The 18740-nt window shown below is 38.6% G+C and overlaps 1 protein-coding gene across 2 annotated transcripts in view; it reads left to right on the top strand.

The window, feature by feature from the left end:
• Positions 1-18740, top strand: part of RANBP3L (RAN binding protein 3 like) — a 284788-nt gene that overhangs the window by 247299 nt on the left and 18749 nt on the right. For both annotated transcript variants that reach the window (XM_086677179.1, XM_025924293.2), the window contains 4 exons: positions 15323-15381; positions 16254-16293; positions 16791-16868; positions 17908-17982. In XM_086677179.1, coding sequence (XP_086533305.1) covers positions 15323-15381; positions 16254-16293; positions 16791-16868; positions 17908-17982 — 252 coding nt within the window. The remainder of the gene's footprint in view (positions 1-15322; positions 15382-16253; positions 16294-16790; positions 16869-17907; positions 17983-18740) is intronic.

Here is an 18740-nt window from a genome sequence, read left to right as displayed (position 1 = left end):
AACTCCAAAAGGATTTAGAATAGAAAGGAACTTCCTCAACCCAAAAAGAACATTTTCAAAAAACTGACAGCTAGTATAGTGCTTTCATTGTCAATGAAGGACTTAATACTTCCCTACGAAGATTGGGAAGCAAGCAAGGATGTCCACTATAGTCACTTCTATTCAACATTATGGAATAGGACTGAAGGTCTTAGCCAATGTACTAGGTTAAGAAAAAGAAATAGGGGTGCCTGGGTGGCTCAGTTGGTTGAGCATCTGACTTCGGCTCAGGTCATGATCTCATGGTTTGTGAGTTTGAGCCCTGTGTTGGGCTCTGTGCTGACAGCTCAGAGCCTGGAGCCTGCTTCGGATTCTGTCTCCCTCTCTCTCTGCCCCTCCCCCACTCATGCTCTGTCTCTGTCTCAGAGATAAATAAACATTAAAAAAATTTTTTTTTTAAAAAGAAAAAGAAAAAAAATAAAAGTTTTATATTTTGGAAATAAAGAGGTAAAACTATATTCACAGATGAACGATAGCTGGTATAGGAAAAACTTTAGGAATCAATTAAAAGAAAAGAAAATACTACAACTAATAAGTGAGTTACCAAGATCACAGATAACAGCATACAAAGTCAGTATACTAAAAACAACTATATTTCTATATATTAGCAAAGAATAATTGGAAGTTGAAAACTTTTAAGTATTCTTTTAGTAGTACATTTTTTATAAAAAAAAATAGTAAAGGAGTTATTAACAAAAGATGTGCAAGACCTGTACACTTAAAACAAACATTGTAGAGAAAAGCTAAAGAAGATTGAACTAAATACATAAATTGGAAGGTTCAATTTATTAAGATATTAACCCTCCCCAAATTGATCTAGAGAGTCAAGGCCATCTCAATCAAAATTCCCGCAGACTCTTTTTTCATTGACAAGCTAATCTTTAATTTATAAGGAAATGCAAAGGACCTAAAATAGCTGAAATCTTGAAAAAGAAGAACAATTTTGATAACTTATGCTTTGGATTTCAACTTATAATAATCAAGATGGTATAATATTGGTATAAGCATAGAAAATTTATTATTGAAACAGAAGAGGGAGCCCAGAAATTGACTCACTCATTTTTGGCCAGTTTTTGACAAAGATATCGAGATAGTTCAAAGAAGGAAAAGATACTATTTTTTGTAATACCCCTGGAACAAATAGCCCTCATTACCCACCTCACACAAAAATTAATTTGAGGGGCGCCTGGGTGGCGCAGTCGGTTAAGCGTCCGACTTCAGCCAGGTCACGATCTCGCGGTCCGTGAGTTCGAGCCCCGCGTCAGGCTCTGGGCTGATGGCTCAAAGCCTGCAGCCTGCTTCCGATTCTGTGTCTCCCTCTCTCTCTGTCCCTCCCCTGTTCATGCTCTGTCTCTCTCTGTCCCAAAAATAAATAAACGTTGAAAAAAAAAATTTTTAAAAAAAAAAAAAAATTAATTTGAGATGAAATATGAAAACACAGAAGCTTAATCTGTAAAACTTCTAGAGGAAAAACACGGGAAAATATTTTCATAAATTGGAACAGGTAATTTTTACAGACACAGAAAGTACTAACCATAAAAAATAGATAAACTAGACTACCAACATTAAAAATATTTGTTTTTTAAAAGATTACATTAATACAAGAAAAGAGAAACTGGGAGATGAGTGCCTGGGTGGCTCAATTGGTTAAACCTCTGACTTTGGCTCAGGTCATGATCTCACAACTCGTGAGTTCAAGCCCCATGTAGGGCTCTGTGCTGACAGCTCAGAGCCTGGAGCCTGCTTCAGATTCTGTGTTTCCTCTCTCTGTGCCCATCCCCCTGCTTGTGCTCTGTCTGTCTCTCAAAATAATAAACATTAAAAAAAATTTTTTTTAAAGAGAAACTGGGAGAAAACATTTGTGATATATAGATCTGGGAAAAAAGCTTGTAATCAGAATATGTAAAGAACTCAATATAAACAATTTGATTAAAAAATAAGCAAACAATCTGTCAGACACTTTACAAAAAGGACATATAAATGTCTAAGAATCACATCAAAAAATGCTCAACATAATTAGTCATCAGGGAAATGTAAATTAAAACCTCTGTCAGATATCACTTCCCATTCACTAGAATAGCTAAAATTAAGAATGCCAATGATACTGTGTTGCAGAGACTGTAGAGCAATCAGAACTCCTATGTATTGCTGTAAAGTGATACGACCACTTTGGAAAATAGTCTGGCAATTTCTTTTATCATTAAATCTACGTCTACCCTATGATAACCGATCACATTCTTAGTTATTTTCCCAAGAGGAATGAAAAGCAAAAAGCTTAGAGAAGAATGTTCATGGCAGATTTTATACCTATGAGCTCCAACATGTGAACCACTCAAATGTACATAAGCCAGTAAATGGATAAGCCAACTGTGGTATGTCCGTAGACTGGAATGTTATCCAGGAGTAGAAAGCAGTAAGTTGCGGTTACACATAACCACATGGATGAATCTGAAACTGTACATTTGGGGGGTGAAGCCAAGAGGCTGGTCTATGGGGTGAAGGACCAAGGGCTTGGCACATGTGCAGCTCATACAGCAGTATGCTGCCGTGCATGGGCTGGTAAACTCTGGCAGTAGCATAGACTCTAACCCTTATGCTGTGTGATAGAAGGCCATCTCCTGAGGATGCTGTAGACATCTCAGATGGAAAATTCTGCTAGGGCAACTGCAAGATCCCTTTCAAAACCAAGATTCTGTGGTTTGCCCCCAATTCTTTAATTCATTTTGATGTTGTCTCCTCAACGGTGTTGTGCAAGTTCTTTGGGAGCAGTAAACTGGGTTTATACTAGGAACCACTCACAGCACTACAGGTCACCTGTAAACAAGTCATATTTTGTCATATGTCATCCTAACCCAAAAACTCCAGAGCCTGTGCTATAGCCCGAGTTTCCTTCCTCTCATGTGGGCTCATTTAAGTACCTGGAAATGATCTGAGTGATGGCTGGCCCTTGAACTCAGTTTGTCATTCAGTTTTAAATGTGTTGCTATTCGAGTCACCAGTTGATCTGTATGTAAACCGCTCACCACATCCGAATGTCTCCCAAAAGGGGTATTTAACTCTAAAACAATAGGTAAGAAAATGCAGCAGTATCAGTGCAAACACATCAGATCAGAGCAGGTGGCCTGCTTACTGGGCTAGCAGTTTTCACTGAAATTTAAATATTTGCATGATATATGTTTCTTAAACTGCACGAAGTGTGAAAGATTGCAATGTACCACTTTTGGAACTGGGCCAATATGGCCTTGGAGAGATGATTTAGATTTTAACAAAATAAATAAGAAGTATCAAAATCTCCAAATTAAACAGAGGCTAAGCAATAGTCATTATTATAACTCACTTTTTTATTTAAACTGGGGACTCTATTCAGAATAAAGTGCTGGCTCAAAGTGCTCATTATATTAAATCATTAACTTGACTTGAAATCTTAACATTTAGGCCAGGTAAATTCACACCTGACTTGCTTTTTAATGAAATCTATTGGTAAAGCTAGCATAATAACCAAAGGCAGGATTCAAAATGCAGTAAATACTCACATCCAGTAAAAAGCTGTATTCCTTCTACCCAATGATCAGATATCTCACCCTGTGTAGATGGTCAATAACTAAGCACAAGGTCATAAGAGTGAGATCTAGATTACTGACAAGAGATGATGGTAGTCGGAAGATATCTTTTGATACTAAACCAACATCAAAGAGCATGAAACATGCATCTGGGAATTGAGCCAGAAGGAGACAGAGGCTAAACTGTAACCGATGAAATGGAAACTGACCTATATACTCGAACGGGAGAGCGAAAAGATTTTTGTAAGTCTCCCATATCACTGCAGAATGGGCTTCAGGTCCTAAGAGAACCCACAGCTAACAGGACACAAGTTCCTTTCCCTCAGTAGATGCAGGGAAACTACCAAGTCTCCAGACATGACAGCTTAGTAACTGGATTGTCCCTCTTGAGTAAGAATCTGTAATGACTGGTTTCAATAATTGGCTCCAAATCCTTTCTTGTTCTGATAAAAGGAAGTAGTTCATAATAAGAAGGTATGTTACCATCTGGAGAAAAAAGAGTAAAGCAGGGAGACTTGATGGAAAAGGACCATTTTGGTCTAGGCCTGTCTGTGTTAAACTGTAGTTGACTTGAAGAGAAATGAAGTCACAGATAAGGATTTATGTGTATGTGTGTTTTTATAAACTGTGTGTGGGTAAGACATATACCAGAGCTACAGATTATGAGGGTCTGTGCAACAAGACCGACTTTGTCATAAGGGACTTGATGTATGAAGTATGGATTCAGTGTGGATTAGTTTTGGTATTAGTTGCCATTTTTCTTTCTGAAAATTGAATACGCTAAAATTAATTAGTAGAGGTGATTGTTTTGATCTTAGGATGAAGCAAAGTAGATTTTGAGGGACTTGCAGAAAGCTCTAGCTACAAATAAAAAGAGAAAAAAAGCATAAAGATTTAGAAAAGACATCGTCAAAAAACACCCATAATAGATGTGCCGATGTCTTTCTAATTTTGTAAACATTTCTTATATTTTAAGGTTTAAATTCACAATATTGTTATTGTCTTTTACTTTGCTCGTAGCAGGCTACTAATGTTTATTTAGTAAATCAATACTTTTTCCCCAAAAGTTCATCCAAGTGATTAATAGTCCTAAATTACTGAGTGTTCGAGCTTTAAACTCCACTTAGGGCAATGGATCTTCACATGCTAGAAAACTGAAAGCAGAGGAGAGAAGTGACTTAACTCAAAGTTAATAGCTAGTGCAAAGAGCCGGTACTATACTTCTACATTTGTTTGAGAGTGTTATGAAGAAAGGGGCAGCATAATAAAAAGTATCTACAATGCATTAAAAAACTGGGGCGCCTGGGTGGCTCAGTCGGTTAAGCGCCCGACTTCAGCCAGGTCACGATCTCGCGGTCCGTGAGTTCGAGCCCCGCGTCGGTCTCTGGGCTGATGGCTCAGAGCCTGGAGCCTGTTTCCGATTCTGTGTCTCCCTCTCTCTCTGCCCCTCCCCCGTTCATGCTCTGTCTCTCTCTGTCCCAAAAATAAATAAACGTTGAAAAAAAAAATTTAAAAAAAAAAAAAATTAAGACAAAATAAACTTGAGTTGTACCTTATTTAAAAATACCCACAGAAAGAGTATTTACTTGTGTAATAGTCTTAGTATTAAGCAGGTGGAGAAAATGATGAGTATATGAGGGAGGGGAAGGAGAAATAGGAAGAGGGAGGAAGGGAAAAGCGCGGAGAAGCAAGGAACCAGGCGCTAGAGAGAAATATGCAGCCAATTGAGAGCAAAGAAAGGAGAAGAAGCAAATGAAGAAAAGCTGATTTAAAAAAAAAAAAAAAGGGTCCAAAATGTGCTACATACATACACCGGGATATTATTTCAGCCTTAGAAAGGAATGAGAATCTTCATACATGCTACAGCATGGATGAACCTTGAAGATACGCTAAGTGAAGTAAGTCAGGTACAAAAAGACACAGATTGCATGATTCCACTTCTACAAAGTGTCCTAGGGCAGGTGGATCCACAGAGTCAGAAAGCAGAGTGTGGTTTGGTGGGAATGCAAGCTGGTGCAGCCACTCTGGAAAACAATATGGAGGTTCCTCAAAAAACTAAAAATAGAACTACTCTACGACCCAGCAACTGCACTACTAGTCATTTATCCATGGGATGCAGGTGTGCTACATATGCACCCTCATGTTTACAGCAGCACTATCAACAATAGCCAAAGTATGGAAAGAGCCCAAATGTCCATCGATGGATGAATGGATAAAGAAGATGTGGTATATGTATACAATGGAGTATTACTCGGCAACCAAAAAGAATGAAATCTTGCCATTTGCAACTACGTGGATGGAACTGGCGGGTATTATGCTAGGTGAAATTAGTCAGTCAGAGAAAGACAAAAATCATATGACTTCACTCATATGAGGACTTTAAGAGACAAAACACATGAACATGAACATAAGGGAAGGGAAAGAATAATATAAAAACAGGGAGGGAGACAAAACAGAAGAGACTCATAAATATGGAGAACTGAAGGTTAGTGGAGGGGTTGTGGGAGGGGGGATGGGCTAAATGGGTAAGGGGCACTAAGAAATCTACTCCTGAAATCATTGTTGCACTATATGCTAACTAATTTGGATGTAAATTAAAAAAATAAAAAATAAAATTAAAAAAAAAAGAAAGAGTGTGGTGACACAGGCTCTGGGGAGAGAGACATGGGGAAATAGCGCTTCGTGGATACAGAGTTTCAGCTTAGGATGATGGAAAAGTTCTCAAGATGGACGGTGGTGATAGTTACGCATCAGTGTGAATATACGTAATGTCACTGAACCGTACATTTTAAATGGTTAAAATGGTAAAATGTTATGTATATTTTCCCACAATAAAAAAAAAAAAACACTTAAAAGAAATGAATTGATTACAGGATCTCCTCTAATCCTTTCTTTTGGACTTATCACAATAGTTCACTGATCATGAAAACTTGAAGGAAAGAAAATGAATAGATTTAAAGACTTATTCTCAGTTTTCTTGAGAATTCTTCAAGTCGTATACATTTGAAAAGTGAAAGTTTTTCTCTTATAGTTTTCTTTAGCATGATGAACAAAATGTTTCTGGTAAGGCTTACAAATTGCTACCTGGCCTTGACTTCTGCCAAACTAGCTCTAAATCAATGCAAGAAGGTATCTGCGGCCGGCATTGCTGTATTCCTGCTCATTTCTGTGCCTGAGGGCCAGCAGGGCATTTCAGTGACGATGAATGGCCGCCTGCCGGCTTCTGTGAATTCCCAAGAAGAGAATGAGGTCTGGGCCTTCTGGACTTGTGAGCGCCTTGGGTGGGCGGTTCTTCCTCCTTTCTTCTGGCCTAGGCCTCCAACATCTTGTTCTCAGGGGAACAACATCCATTTAGTCTTGTGGAAACGAGAAAACAAGGAGCCTTTTTTTTCCTGCTTGCTCAAAGCCTCAGGACAAAGAGGAATAAGGAAAAGAGATTTGGAATTAGAAGAAGCTGCAATCAAACTTCTCCATCCGGCCTGTGTCCTTGGAATCTAGGAAGGAATTTAAAAATAGTGTGTTTCTTTAGTGAAGAGGAAGAGCTTAAATTTATCTGAATTCAATGTATGAAGCTACGCTTCAGCCATATTGATTTATTAATAGTCTATGTGAAGAGTGACTTCTTACTAATATGGTATTTTGCGTCAGAATCACCTCTTTAATTTTAGCAGTACAGAAATGCTAGAGAATTACTTAAAATAAAGAGATACCATTTTAAACCTGTGCATGTGCCTGGTCAATATTAATCTTCAACATGTCATAAAACCTTGACTATATTTCTGTTCCCCCTCCCTCAGCAAAATGGAGAGACCCATTTCTAACATATGGAAGCAGTTTCACACTGCAAGTTATTCCGAGGGGAAAATATGTGATTCATAAATGCTGTCAAATGAAATATGTATTTCCAAATGGTACCAAGTTGACCAAGCACATCCTACGACAGATTCCACATCTTTATTACCCCATATGCATAAATGAAAGAACAGTTTAGAGAAGGGCAAACAGCCCCTTTTAGCATCCTCCATCCGGAAGTCCCATGTTTGTTGCTGGGACACATATTCAAGTAATCAAAGATTGCAAGTAACCTTATCACAACATAGCTTTATTTATAAACAAAATAGCACCTTCAAATTATGGAGAAATGGGTATGCTCTGTCCAAAGTAATACATTCGTCTGGGTTATTTTCGTCAGTGGCTGAATATATATATATATATATATATATATATATATATTGACAAGAAGATTTTAGATGGCAAAGTTCACCATGCCATTTGCCTGCCGACATTCCAAAACAAACCTCTTTGGTCAGAATACGAAGAGAAAATGGTGAGACCAAGTGAAGCATCTTACAGTGTTTACAGAGGGCAAAACCAAAGTGCAGCTAGACTGACGCAGTCTGTGGCCACATCTCGACGAGGCTTTTACAAACCATGGAAGCAGGAGAACCCTCAGAGCCCAGGCACATCACAACTTCAGAAGAGAGGAAGCTGTCAAGTAGTCATTTAACTCACAATGGAAGCCAGGAGGGACTCTTTCTTACAGGAAAAATCTCTCCCGTGCTTTAGTCCCTAAATATTAGCTGTCTGGTCTCAGGCACATCCTGTAATTTTAGAGGCTTTCTTTTCTCATAAGCACAAGGGTCTAATAACCTACTTTTGGAGAATCCTATAATGCAGTAAGAGCGGCAGCTTACTGAGCATTTCGTATGGCCAGGTGTTTTACCTCCGTTACCTTGCAACTCTGTGAAGTATGTTTTATTATCTCCATCTTACAGACAAGGAAACCTGGGCTCAGAAGCATCAAATGCCCTGCCCTGGCTTATTATTAGTAAATTCAGGAGATGGAATTTGAATCCAGGTCTCTTTTCCACCAAAGCTTGGATTTTTTAAAACCACGCATTCTGGACCTTAGTAAGCATTCATTGAGTCACCAAAAACTAATATATTTAAATCTGTCTTACAATAGGTAAAGTAGGATGGAAATGGAAGTCTTTCAATTACCCCAGTGCATAAAAGAAGCATCATGGGAGGTCACCAAGGTCCAACCTTTTATACTACTTCTTAAGGTCATATCAAGTTAAACAAAAGGCAAAAGGATAAAGATTAGTCGTGACATGCATAAGCATATCATATAGTAGCTACTGTCTTTAAGAATGAAAAAAAGAAATAATTTAAAAAGTCGGGGTGCCTGGGTGGCTCAGTCGGTTGAGCATCCGACTTCGGGTCAGGGCATGATCTCGCAGTCTATGGGTTCAAGCCCCGCATTGGGCTCTGTGCTGACAGCTCCGAGCCTGGAGCCTGCTTCGGATTCTGTGTCTCCCTCTCTCTGCCCCTTCCCCGCTCATGCTCTGGCTCTCTCTCTGTCAAAAATAAATAAAATATTAAATTTTTTTTTTAATTAAAAAAAAGAATTTAAAAAGAAATGAAAAAAGAAATTTCTTAAATTTAATAATTTAAGATGATGACCGTATCTTTTGGGGTCAATTGCAGAACACTCTCAAAATTATAAAGCCATTTTTTCCCCTCACCATTGTGTTTTGATTGACAGAGTGATTTTGCCAGATGTTCTATACCACATGACTTAATTAAAATTATTTGTTTTTTAATCTGTGAACCTCTCTATTTATACAGGCACTAGTGAAGTGATTTTGAAAAATAAGAAATTTTCTTCAGTTGAATTACTGCTGCTATAAATCTCCAGATTCTAAAATGCAAGTGAAATTAATTCACTGGCTATCACCCACTACCGCACATAACTGGATTATAAATTAAGCAGCACAGTTTAGAGGTGAGGTTGGGTGAATGCATTCAACACAGAATTCTGAGGGCTTGGTCCTACCTCCAGAATGGTAGCAAGGGCCATGTTTGACACAGAGTCTGAGTCTTTTTGCTTCTTGCTCACATCAAAGACTTTTATTATCTCTATGCCTTGATTTTCCAAAGTTGGTCTGTGTATACATCTAGACCGATGTACAAACCAAGGGAGGAAAGTGTCTAGACTCTTTAGAACTTATGATGAACAGATCCCTTGAACACTATCAGTATGAGAAGCAGATGGGCTCAGAAAATAGGATGGATTGGGCAAACTCTGGGTGATGATGGTTGTGTTCAGTGGGTTGAGAGAGAGTTTTCTCATCTTCTCCGATTTCCTATTGTGAAATGATTCCCATTCTGAAAATGAGTGATTTCTTTATCAGCGTGGTATTGACGAGAAGAGGAGTAGCTTTCTTTTTCTGTTCTAATGTTGATTTTTTGTCTCTAGTGTGGGCTTCTCATAATGAATCAAAACTAGAAATGCTCGATTTCTTAGAGTTGGCAGTTTAATAACTTCATTTTCAACAAGAACTTAAAGCAGCTCAAACAAATTAGACGTTAGTTGAAAGGCTGAGTGTTTTTCCCTTCTACTTCATATACTGTACTTACTATAACAGTTTTATATTTATAGTACACAGAATTGGTTATTGCTTCAGCAGCAATGACCAGTACTGGAATGCTTCCAGCAGGATCCATTCATCCTGTGTCTCAAGTTGAGCTAGTAGCTTTGTGAATCAGCCTGGAAACTTCCTGTGTAAACTGCCTCTATTTTCCTCTGGGGTCCTGGTTATTTTACTTTAACTCAGTACAAAACATCTCATAAAATAGAACCAAGAGTGTTCCGTCACAGTTAATAGGGTCACTCTGTGGCCCTACCACCCCCTCTGTAAAGACATAGTTTTTTATATGATGGTGGGTAATTTGTTACTTCATTCTTCTTGCATTTTTATTGAGCTCCTCCGTGTAGGGCTAGAAATAAGTACAGAATATCTCATGCTAGTGCTTCCCTCATAAATTGGCAGATTCCTTTTTCTTCTGGGGCTGCCACTTGCCCTTATTAAAACTGTCTTGGAGGGGTTCCTGGGTTGCTCAGTTGGTTAAGCCTCTGACATTGGCTCAGGTCATGATCTCGCGGTTCATGGGTTTGAGCCCTGCGTCTGGCTCTGTGTTGACAGCTCGGAGTCTGGAGCCTGCTTTGGATTCTGTGTCTCCCTTTCTCTCTGCTCCTTCCCTGCTTGTGCTCTTTCTTTCTCTCTCTCAAAAATAAATAAACATGAAAAAAAAATGTCTTGGAATATTTTAATATAATGTTGACGTTTGTTTTTTCTTTTTACAAAAATCAAGATTATGATTCAGACCCTCTGTGTCTCTTCTTTCTGGGGTTCCATACAGAGACTAAGGTCACTTGCTATGATTTGCCTATTTTTTCTACAGAAGATCTCATTTTTAGAGTTGAAACTTCAGAGGTTTCAAATTTTTGGTGAAGAATCCTAGTACTATGGCAATATTTTTGATGTAGTTTATGCTTCCAGCCTAATTTTTTGCCTCGCAGAAATGAACATTTTAATGAACATTTAATAATTTCAAGCCAAGACACTTTCCAAAAACATTTTTTTTTTTTTCAGGGACACCAAGGTCAGATTTCAGACATATCAAAACAGCAAACAAACTTTTGCATTTGAGAGGAAATCATTAATGGCTTCAAGCAAAATATCTGAATGACTGATTTCAGCATCAGTGTCAATATTTTAATATCCTTACTACAGAGATTTCTTTTGAAGTCTTCTGAGTAGCCCTTAACTTCACCTTACACTGAATCATAATCATAGTATGGGGTTTGAGTAGCAATCCTTTTCTCATTAATTGTCAGGTTACTCAGAACATCTGGAGAGTTAGTCACTGACTCCAGGAGTCTCCACTGCCATCTTCCTAAATGTGGTATCAGGTGACAGAGACCTGGAGGTGCTCTCTAGGACTACCTCTTAACCATATGTATACATCACCTAGGGATAGTGTCAAATACGGTCATTCTGTAGGTATGGGGTGGGCCTGAGAGTTTCTGTTTCTAACAAACACCCAGTAATGCTTCTGGTCTACCTGGTCCACACTTTGACCAACAATCTCTAAAACTCTGTATGGACCACAGCCTGAATTCAGAAACTTCCTGACATTAAAAGAAGAAGAAGAAAGATAGGGGCTCGATGAAGAGAAATGAGGAAGAAAACTAGGGATAAGAATATGGTAATGAGTGAAAGGAAAAAGAAAGATCTTTGAGGAACAATGAGGCATTTCCCTCAGACTAACAAGAGTCACAGGGTACCCACAGGTAATATCGGACTGGAGGGGAAGAGGACAGGGAATCTCACTTTTATTGAATGTCTCCTGTGCAACCTGTGGTCTGACATATTGCTATATGTTTATGTATGTGTGGATAGATGATGCTAGATAGATAGATGATAGGCAAATAGATACTGGAATGTACTGTAAATATCTGGATATATAGAGAGATGTGTGCAAATATAGAGAATAGATAGATGATAGATGGTTCTGCTTTGTTCCAAATGGGTTTGAGGAGGAAGCTGTACAAGATGCTTCTATATGCATACATTGCTTCAAGCCTCATGACAAGCTTTTAAAATATATACACAGAGACATAGATCATAAAACTGAGGCTTGGATTAATTAAAAAAAAAAATACAGTTCTAGGACTATTTGACTTCCGAGCTCCCAAATCTATGCTTTGACCAGTTAGAGAGCTGGACACAAGTCAAAGAGGGTGGAGAGGACAGGGGCATAATGAACAATGTTGGAGCCTGGGCTAAGACAGTGCACAAGGAGAAGAAATTAGAGAAGAGGATGTGGCAGACATGTGGATAGGTCCAGGAAGAAAGGGAGAGGAAAAGGCAGGACCTGCCAGGGCTGCGGCCCAAGTGGATAATTCCAGTCCTGGTAGCAATTAAGAGGTGACCCATTTGGCATCACCTGCCTCTCAGTGGGAGGGGTTGTTGCCACTCTCTTTCCTGCCAAGTCCGTTTCCACAACCTTTCTGGCCCCGGCTAGGGCAGCCTGGTTCTATCCAGTGTGGAGGATTCAGTGTTCACCTTTCCCCAAATCCCAACGCAGCGAGAGGCGGTCCGCAGGACTCTGCTGTGTAGTAGAAATTTGGGGCCCCTAAGGGTGCCGGTCCTGTCCCCACTGGGACTCTGAGTTGGGGGTGCTCCGTGCTCAGTGTCTTTCTCCTCTTCTGGATCTGCTTTTGGCTCTGCAGATCCTTTTAAACCTCCTTCTCTGAGATGATTCATTGGGAAAATCCTCCAGTTACGTTTTGATGAAACATATGAAAATAAAGGATAGGGACAAGGCCTTATGACCCACCTAAAACTGGGGGAGAGGGAAATTATGGTACATATTAGAAGGAGGAAAAGTTTATATTTACTCACCTTCAGCCTCATCTTGTACCACTGATCCTCTCTCTCTTGCCTTGCAAGGTGGCTTGTACATGGTCAACCCTCAATACATATATTTTTTTAAAATAAATGGATTGATTAATTAATACATTATACACTTGATCTTAGACAAAAGGCCGAGAAGCGATTAATGAATACATTATAAAGCAAAAAAGCATAAACTTAAAATTAGAAAATCATAAGAACCTTGCTTTTATTTTGAAAATTTCCTACTGGGTTAAGTAAAAAAACTGTTATGGACCCGATGGCTGGATAAATGCTTACCTTTGGCTTTGGCTTTGGAGCCAAAAGAACTGCTTGGAAGAGGGGAACAGAATCCAGATGGAAGAGGAGGTATGGAGATTATCTGCTTTGCAACTTACGTGCTGGGCGGAGTCAGGGAGAGAGGGTGGCTATGCTGAGGCTAATAAACCTTCAATCAGACAATGTATCCTTACATCCCAGCACAATGCCTGGCACAGAAAGGATGCCCAATGAATATTTGTTGAATTAATGAATAAAAGTGACATTCTTACTTTATCATATGTTCTCTAAGCTGCAAGTAACCCTTTGCGATTTCCTCCTTAATGCTGCATTGAAGAGTGCTTTTGCCTGTGTTTAGCTGAATGTTTTGATTGAGGGAAAGTCAACGTGTTACTTGTCTAGAATTAGGCCTCGTCATGCTATTTTAGGCATAACTATCCTAAGTTTGGTTTAGAAGAGGCTGATTTATAATTCCATTGCATAAGCATTCCCCTACACATTCACGAAGCCTATTTTCTTTCAAAGTCACTGGAGTTCTCATTTCTTAACTCTAATGTAATTGCTGAACAGGAGCTTGTTTGAGAAGGAATAAAGAATTGAACCATAGTTTCATGTGGATGGGACTGCCAGTATGTTCTTGAGTATTTTCTGCTGGGACTCACTTGGCTCCAAGGACAGACAGTGCAGTAAAAAACTTGCATGAAAAACTGAGCAGGTTATCTCCGTGGACCACAAGAAGTACCCCCAGGTCATAGGGCCCCAGGAGCTTGGCAAGAGTGGCCTGGCAGAGTTTTGACACTCTCTTACGGGATTCAAATATGGGGAACTGGAGAACCCCTTTCTGGCACATAACAAAATGTAATTGGTGGTTGCTTGAAACTCCTCAGTGAGAGTTTTATTTATTCATCCCAGGGATGGCAAATTACCTTGGCTTGTATGCCAGGACAATATACTGGTAATGGCTATTGAAAACCTATAATGAGAAAAATTCTGAGATATTTGGGCTCATTAAGAAAGTGTCATTTTTACTTCAATTTAAAAAAGAAAGTGTTGTCTTAAGTGGTCAATGTCAGCTAAGGATTGGTGGTGTGCCATATATTTAATATTCTTTCTTTAAAGCTTTTTTTTTGTCTTGTAAAAATCTAAGCAATTATATCTAAAAATCCATTGCCACATACACTCTGAGAGGTAAGTACTGTTATAATCTTCATTTTGTTTTCAGATGAAGAAACTAAAGATACAAACATATTATTTCCCCAAGAATTAGTGCTACACAAGCCTCCCTAACTACAGAGCCCAAGCTCTTAACAAATGTCATTTTCCCTAAGAATTCTGGAGTGCTGATATTTAAATCTGTTATCCCTCATTTACACCCTAGAATAAATGAGTTTCTCTCCATTGTCTTACCTAAAATAGGAAAATATAAAAGATTAATAAGGTCAATGGGGCTGAAGACAAAGTTTATCTACTTTACAACACTGTTTTAGACTGATTTTTAGGGGCACCTTGGGTGGCTCAGTCGGTTGAACATCTGACTCTTGATTTTGGCTCAGTCACGATCTCACTGTTTATGAGTTCCAGCCCCACATCGGGCTACATGCTGACAGTACAGAGTCTGTTTGGGATTCTCTCTCTCTCTCCCTCTGCCCCTCCCCTACTCTCTCTCTCTCTCAAAATGTAGAAACATTTTTTTTTAACAAGACTGATTCTTAGTTTAAATATTTAAAACATGGCAAGTATTTTCCTCTAATCAAGGAAGTATGAGTTATTTCTGGATTATTCTAAGGATCTACTTGAGATCCAACCCAAGTAGAAGAACTGTTCTTAGATGAGATTTTTCAGCCCTTTGTGGTTTTTCATTCTAAAAGTAAACATGTTAATCATTATGCCCTAATGATATTCTAAATGCAGGTAATTATACTTTGTTTTCCTTAAACACTTAAAGTGTGTTCTTTAATGGGATGAGCTCACTATTTGTGGAAACACATTATTATCACTTTCCCCAACTATTTATATCTGTAAATAACTGAAAATCACTTGCAAATATGCAAGTTCTAGTGTCCATGTAAACACAGTTTGGATTTTACCTAAAGGCAGGGAAAAACACAAAACAAAACAAAAAATCTTCAGATACTCGTAGTTGGTGTTAGAAATGTCAGAACATGATTTGACTTTTTGCCTGTTCTTTTCCTTCTACAGAAAAATCTGTCATTGCTCAGCCAATATTTGTTTTTGCAAAGAGAGAACAAACTTTTAAGGTAAGACCAAGCTACTTTTCTTTGTTTGATTTTCACTTTGACCAAGAAAATTATCTCTCAAGAAGCTGCTGTTACTAAATATCATTGCTGCCTTAGTTTAGGCTCTTGTTCTTTACTTAGCAGAGTAGTGCCTCCAGAATATTTATATAGTCAGTTTTTACTGGCAGCAATTTGGCTGAAATGGGAGGCCAGAGGCCTTGTCTTGAAGCTATGAATAACATAGCATTTTTACCAAAATTATAGGGTTTTTTGGAGTGACTTGGAAAGGGGCAGGACTGAAAGAGGTCAGGAGGACTGAAACTCCTTGTGGGTCTCCACCACTGACCTAGCTTAAAACTGGGTATCAGATAAGTTCTAAACTCTGATACTTGATTTAAAAGGGATCTTGAAGAATTTATCTGCCTTTTCAGCCTCGTAACTAAAAGCACCTTCTTTGAAAGACGAACGATAAGATTCATGGCTTTTCTCTTTAGCTTGATTAGGATTTTCTTGTTATTCGTTCTTGCTTATGCCAGGTCATTTACCCTACGACCCACAAAACTAACTAAAGAAAAGCTCAACCCCAAGCCCTTGTTGAAAAGTCCGTTTCCTGGGCCCCACCCCAGGCCAACCTTGAGAGTTGGTGTTTCAAAACCAACCAACTTTTAAATCAGTTCCCGCAAGCAATTCTGCAGTCACTGAAATACAAAACCGCTCTACGAAGACTTTGCTTTTTCTTGAATACATACCTAGTGAGCAAAGGTGAGTGGCTTTAACCTGGCCCATCTGAATAGACCTGGCTTTTGAGAATTCTCTGATCAAGTGACAGGGTGGAATTCTGACCTAAAATCAGCAAGTACTCAGCTCTCATTGACAGCTTTGCTTCTTTCCAGAGACCTGCAGAAGACACCCTGTACGAAGCAGCAGAACATGGTAATGACTTACATCCTTATTTCAAAATCAATCTTCATACAAAGAAAATAATCAGGCACAAGCATGTAGACATGTGGCAACAACTGTGTAAAATGTAATGGTTTTTCTTGTGTTTAAACATGAAAGGAAAGTGGCTTTTGTTTTGACAGATGACACGTAGGTCCTGAGAACCTGACCCTAGTGACACTAGACTCCCTTGTTTCCCCATTGCCTGTGTCTCAACCTGCCAAAAACATTCTCTGTACGATCTCAAAATTCGTATGCAGTTTCTTGCTGAAGCCACTTGTTTCTAATTGTTCTTACTAGGATGATATGCCTACTGCTTTATAATCACCAAGCTGTTACCCCCAGTATTTAAACTTGTGCTTCAGGAGTTAACATGTTATCAGATGATGATCTATGTAGGCAAGAGGTAATTCTATTTACCTTTCCATATCTTTGCTTGAGGATAATTTGTTATCCAAGCAATTTTACCCTTCACATTGAATTTCTTACAGAGTCTAATGGTTTTCTGAGAAAGCGCGTACGGTCTTCATCTTTTACTTTGCATACTACACATCTTCAGTCTCAAGGAGGTAGGTATAGACCTGACTGTTGGCTGTTCACTGTTACGTTTACTCCGAGTGTGAAATTACTGAGAAACCTTCCAGATGGAAAATATTTTAAAAGTCTACCCATCAGATAATGTTTATAAGTTGCTGTATGAGGGGCCCCTGGGTGGCTCAGTCGGTTAAGTGTCCAACTTCGGCTCAGGTCATGATCCCATGGTTCGTGAGTTCAAGCCCTGAGTCAGGCTCCGTGCTGATAGCTCAGAGCCTGCAGCTGATTCAGATTCTGTGTCTCCTTCTCTCTCTGCCCCTCCCCAACTCATGCTTTGTCTCTCAAAAATAAACATTAAAAAAAAATGTAATAAATTGCTGTATGAAAACAGCAGTCTAAAAATGGATTGTATAGTGAGTCACTATGTACAAATTCAATTTATCAACATTGGATGAAAGATGGAAAGGACGTAAGCCACAATGTCAGCAGTGGTTGTCTTAGGTAATGGGATTACAGGTGATTTGGGGTTTTCTACCCACTCTTTATATTTTGTTGTGTTTCCAAAGTGTCTGCATTAAGTATGCATTAGCTTTGTAATTAGAGGAAACTGCCATTTCTCCCTAAGTAACCACCTACTTAAACAAACAGATGTTTGCCTTCAAAAGAACACTTTAAGAACTTCATCGTGTACGTATTCGGAGTAAATCCATAACTTAGTTTGCCTCTCTTCTCCACTCAAAGCTCATTGGTGATCCCTTTTATAAATGACCGCATTGCCCCTTGCCTTGTACTACAGCTATTTGTGTGCGTGTCTGCTTCCCACTGTGAGTTCCTGGGGGTCATCTTCTTGCCTGATAGAGTGTCTTACATGTGCTGAGCACTCTGAAATTTATTGGTCCGAATAGAAATTAATTTATAATTCTCACCACAGCCACATTTTATTTCTACTGATAAACATACAAAATCTTGTCTAAATTAGTGATGTAGAAATTTTTCTGAAACAGCAAAAGTTCAAATAAAAAGACATACAAAAACCAACCTCCTTACTGACTTTAGTTTGCAATTTGCTTCTAGCATCAACCTTGTCCCAGAATCGAATGAGATCATCATCCTTCACTGACCTCCCGACCTTCCCTCCTTCTGGGCCGGGTAATAAACAGCTTCTGGAACTTCAAGCCTGACACTCTGGTTTTTCAAAATCCATTCTCGTTGATGGTGAACCTTCTTACTCGGCTATTATAAAATGCTGGCATTTTAGTGGAAAATAAAATAGAGGCCTTAGCCAAGTATGATTAGAAGAATGCCTTATGAATCCCAACTCCACAAATCCTGTTTGTTTCTGGTAGAAAGTTTGAACTTGAATTTTTTTAGGATTTCATGTTTATGATAAAAATATTTTCTGTAAGGCAGCCATACAGAGTAACTTGTTTTATTTCACTTATTATTGTGCATCTGTATGGTTCATGGTACCTATGGTACTCAAAATATACAGCTATGCTTCAGATTCTTATTCTAAAGTTTATGCTTTAGATGATATTCTAAGGTTTAGAATATGATTCCTTTTAAACTTTTCACTAATTAAAACATTACTTCTTTTGATTTGGAATTTGTAGTGCTTTGCTAAGTAGATCTATTTTATCATTACAAAATATTTGAGATGGTTGGAACATTCTCTACATAAAAGTTATGATTTATATTCTTTTTGTGTTTGTTTCTACTGAACAACCAGCTGCCTTTTCCAAGTTAATCTTGCCACTAAGAAACTAAAAAAATACAAACTATTCACTTCCTTTCAACTGATCCCTCTCTACCTGGGAGCCACAGAGTTCTCAAACTAACGAATTTATATTCTTATTAATAATTCCAAGCATGGCTGAGCAACATATATGTCAGATACCTTTCAGATA

The sequence above is a fragment of the Puma concolor genome, chromosome A1 (assembly GCF_028749965.1).
Source record: "Puma concolor isolate L17-30 chromosome A1, mPumCon1.1.hap2, whole genome shotgun sequence".
NCBI classification, from domain to species: Eukaryota; Metazoa; Chordata; class Mammalia; order Carnivora; family Felidae; genus Puma; species Puma concolor.
This window is presented reverse-complemented; position numbering and strand designations above follow the sequence as displayed.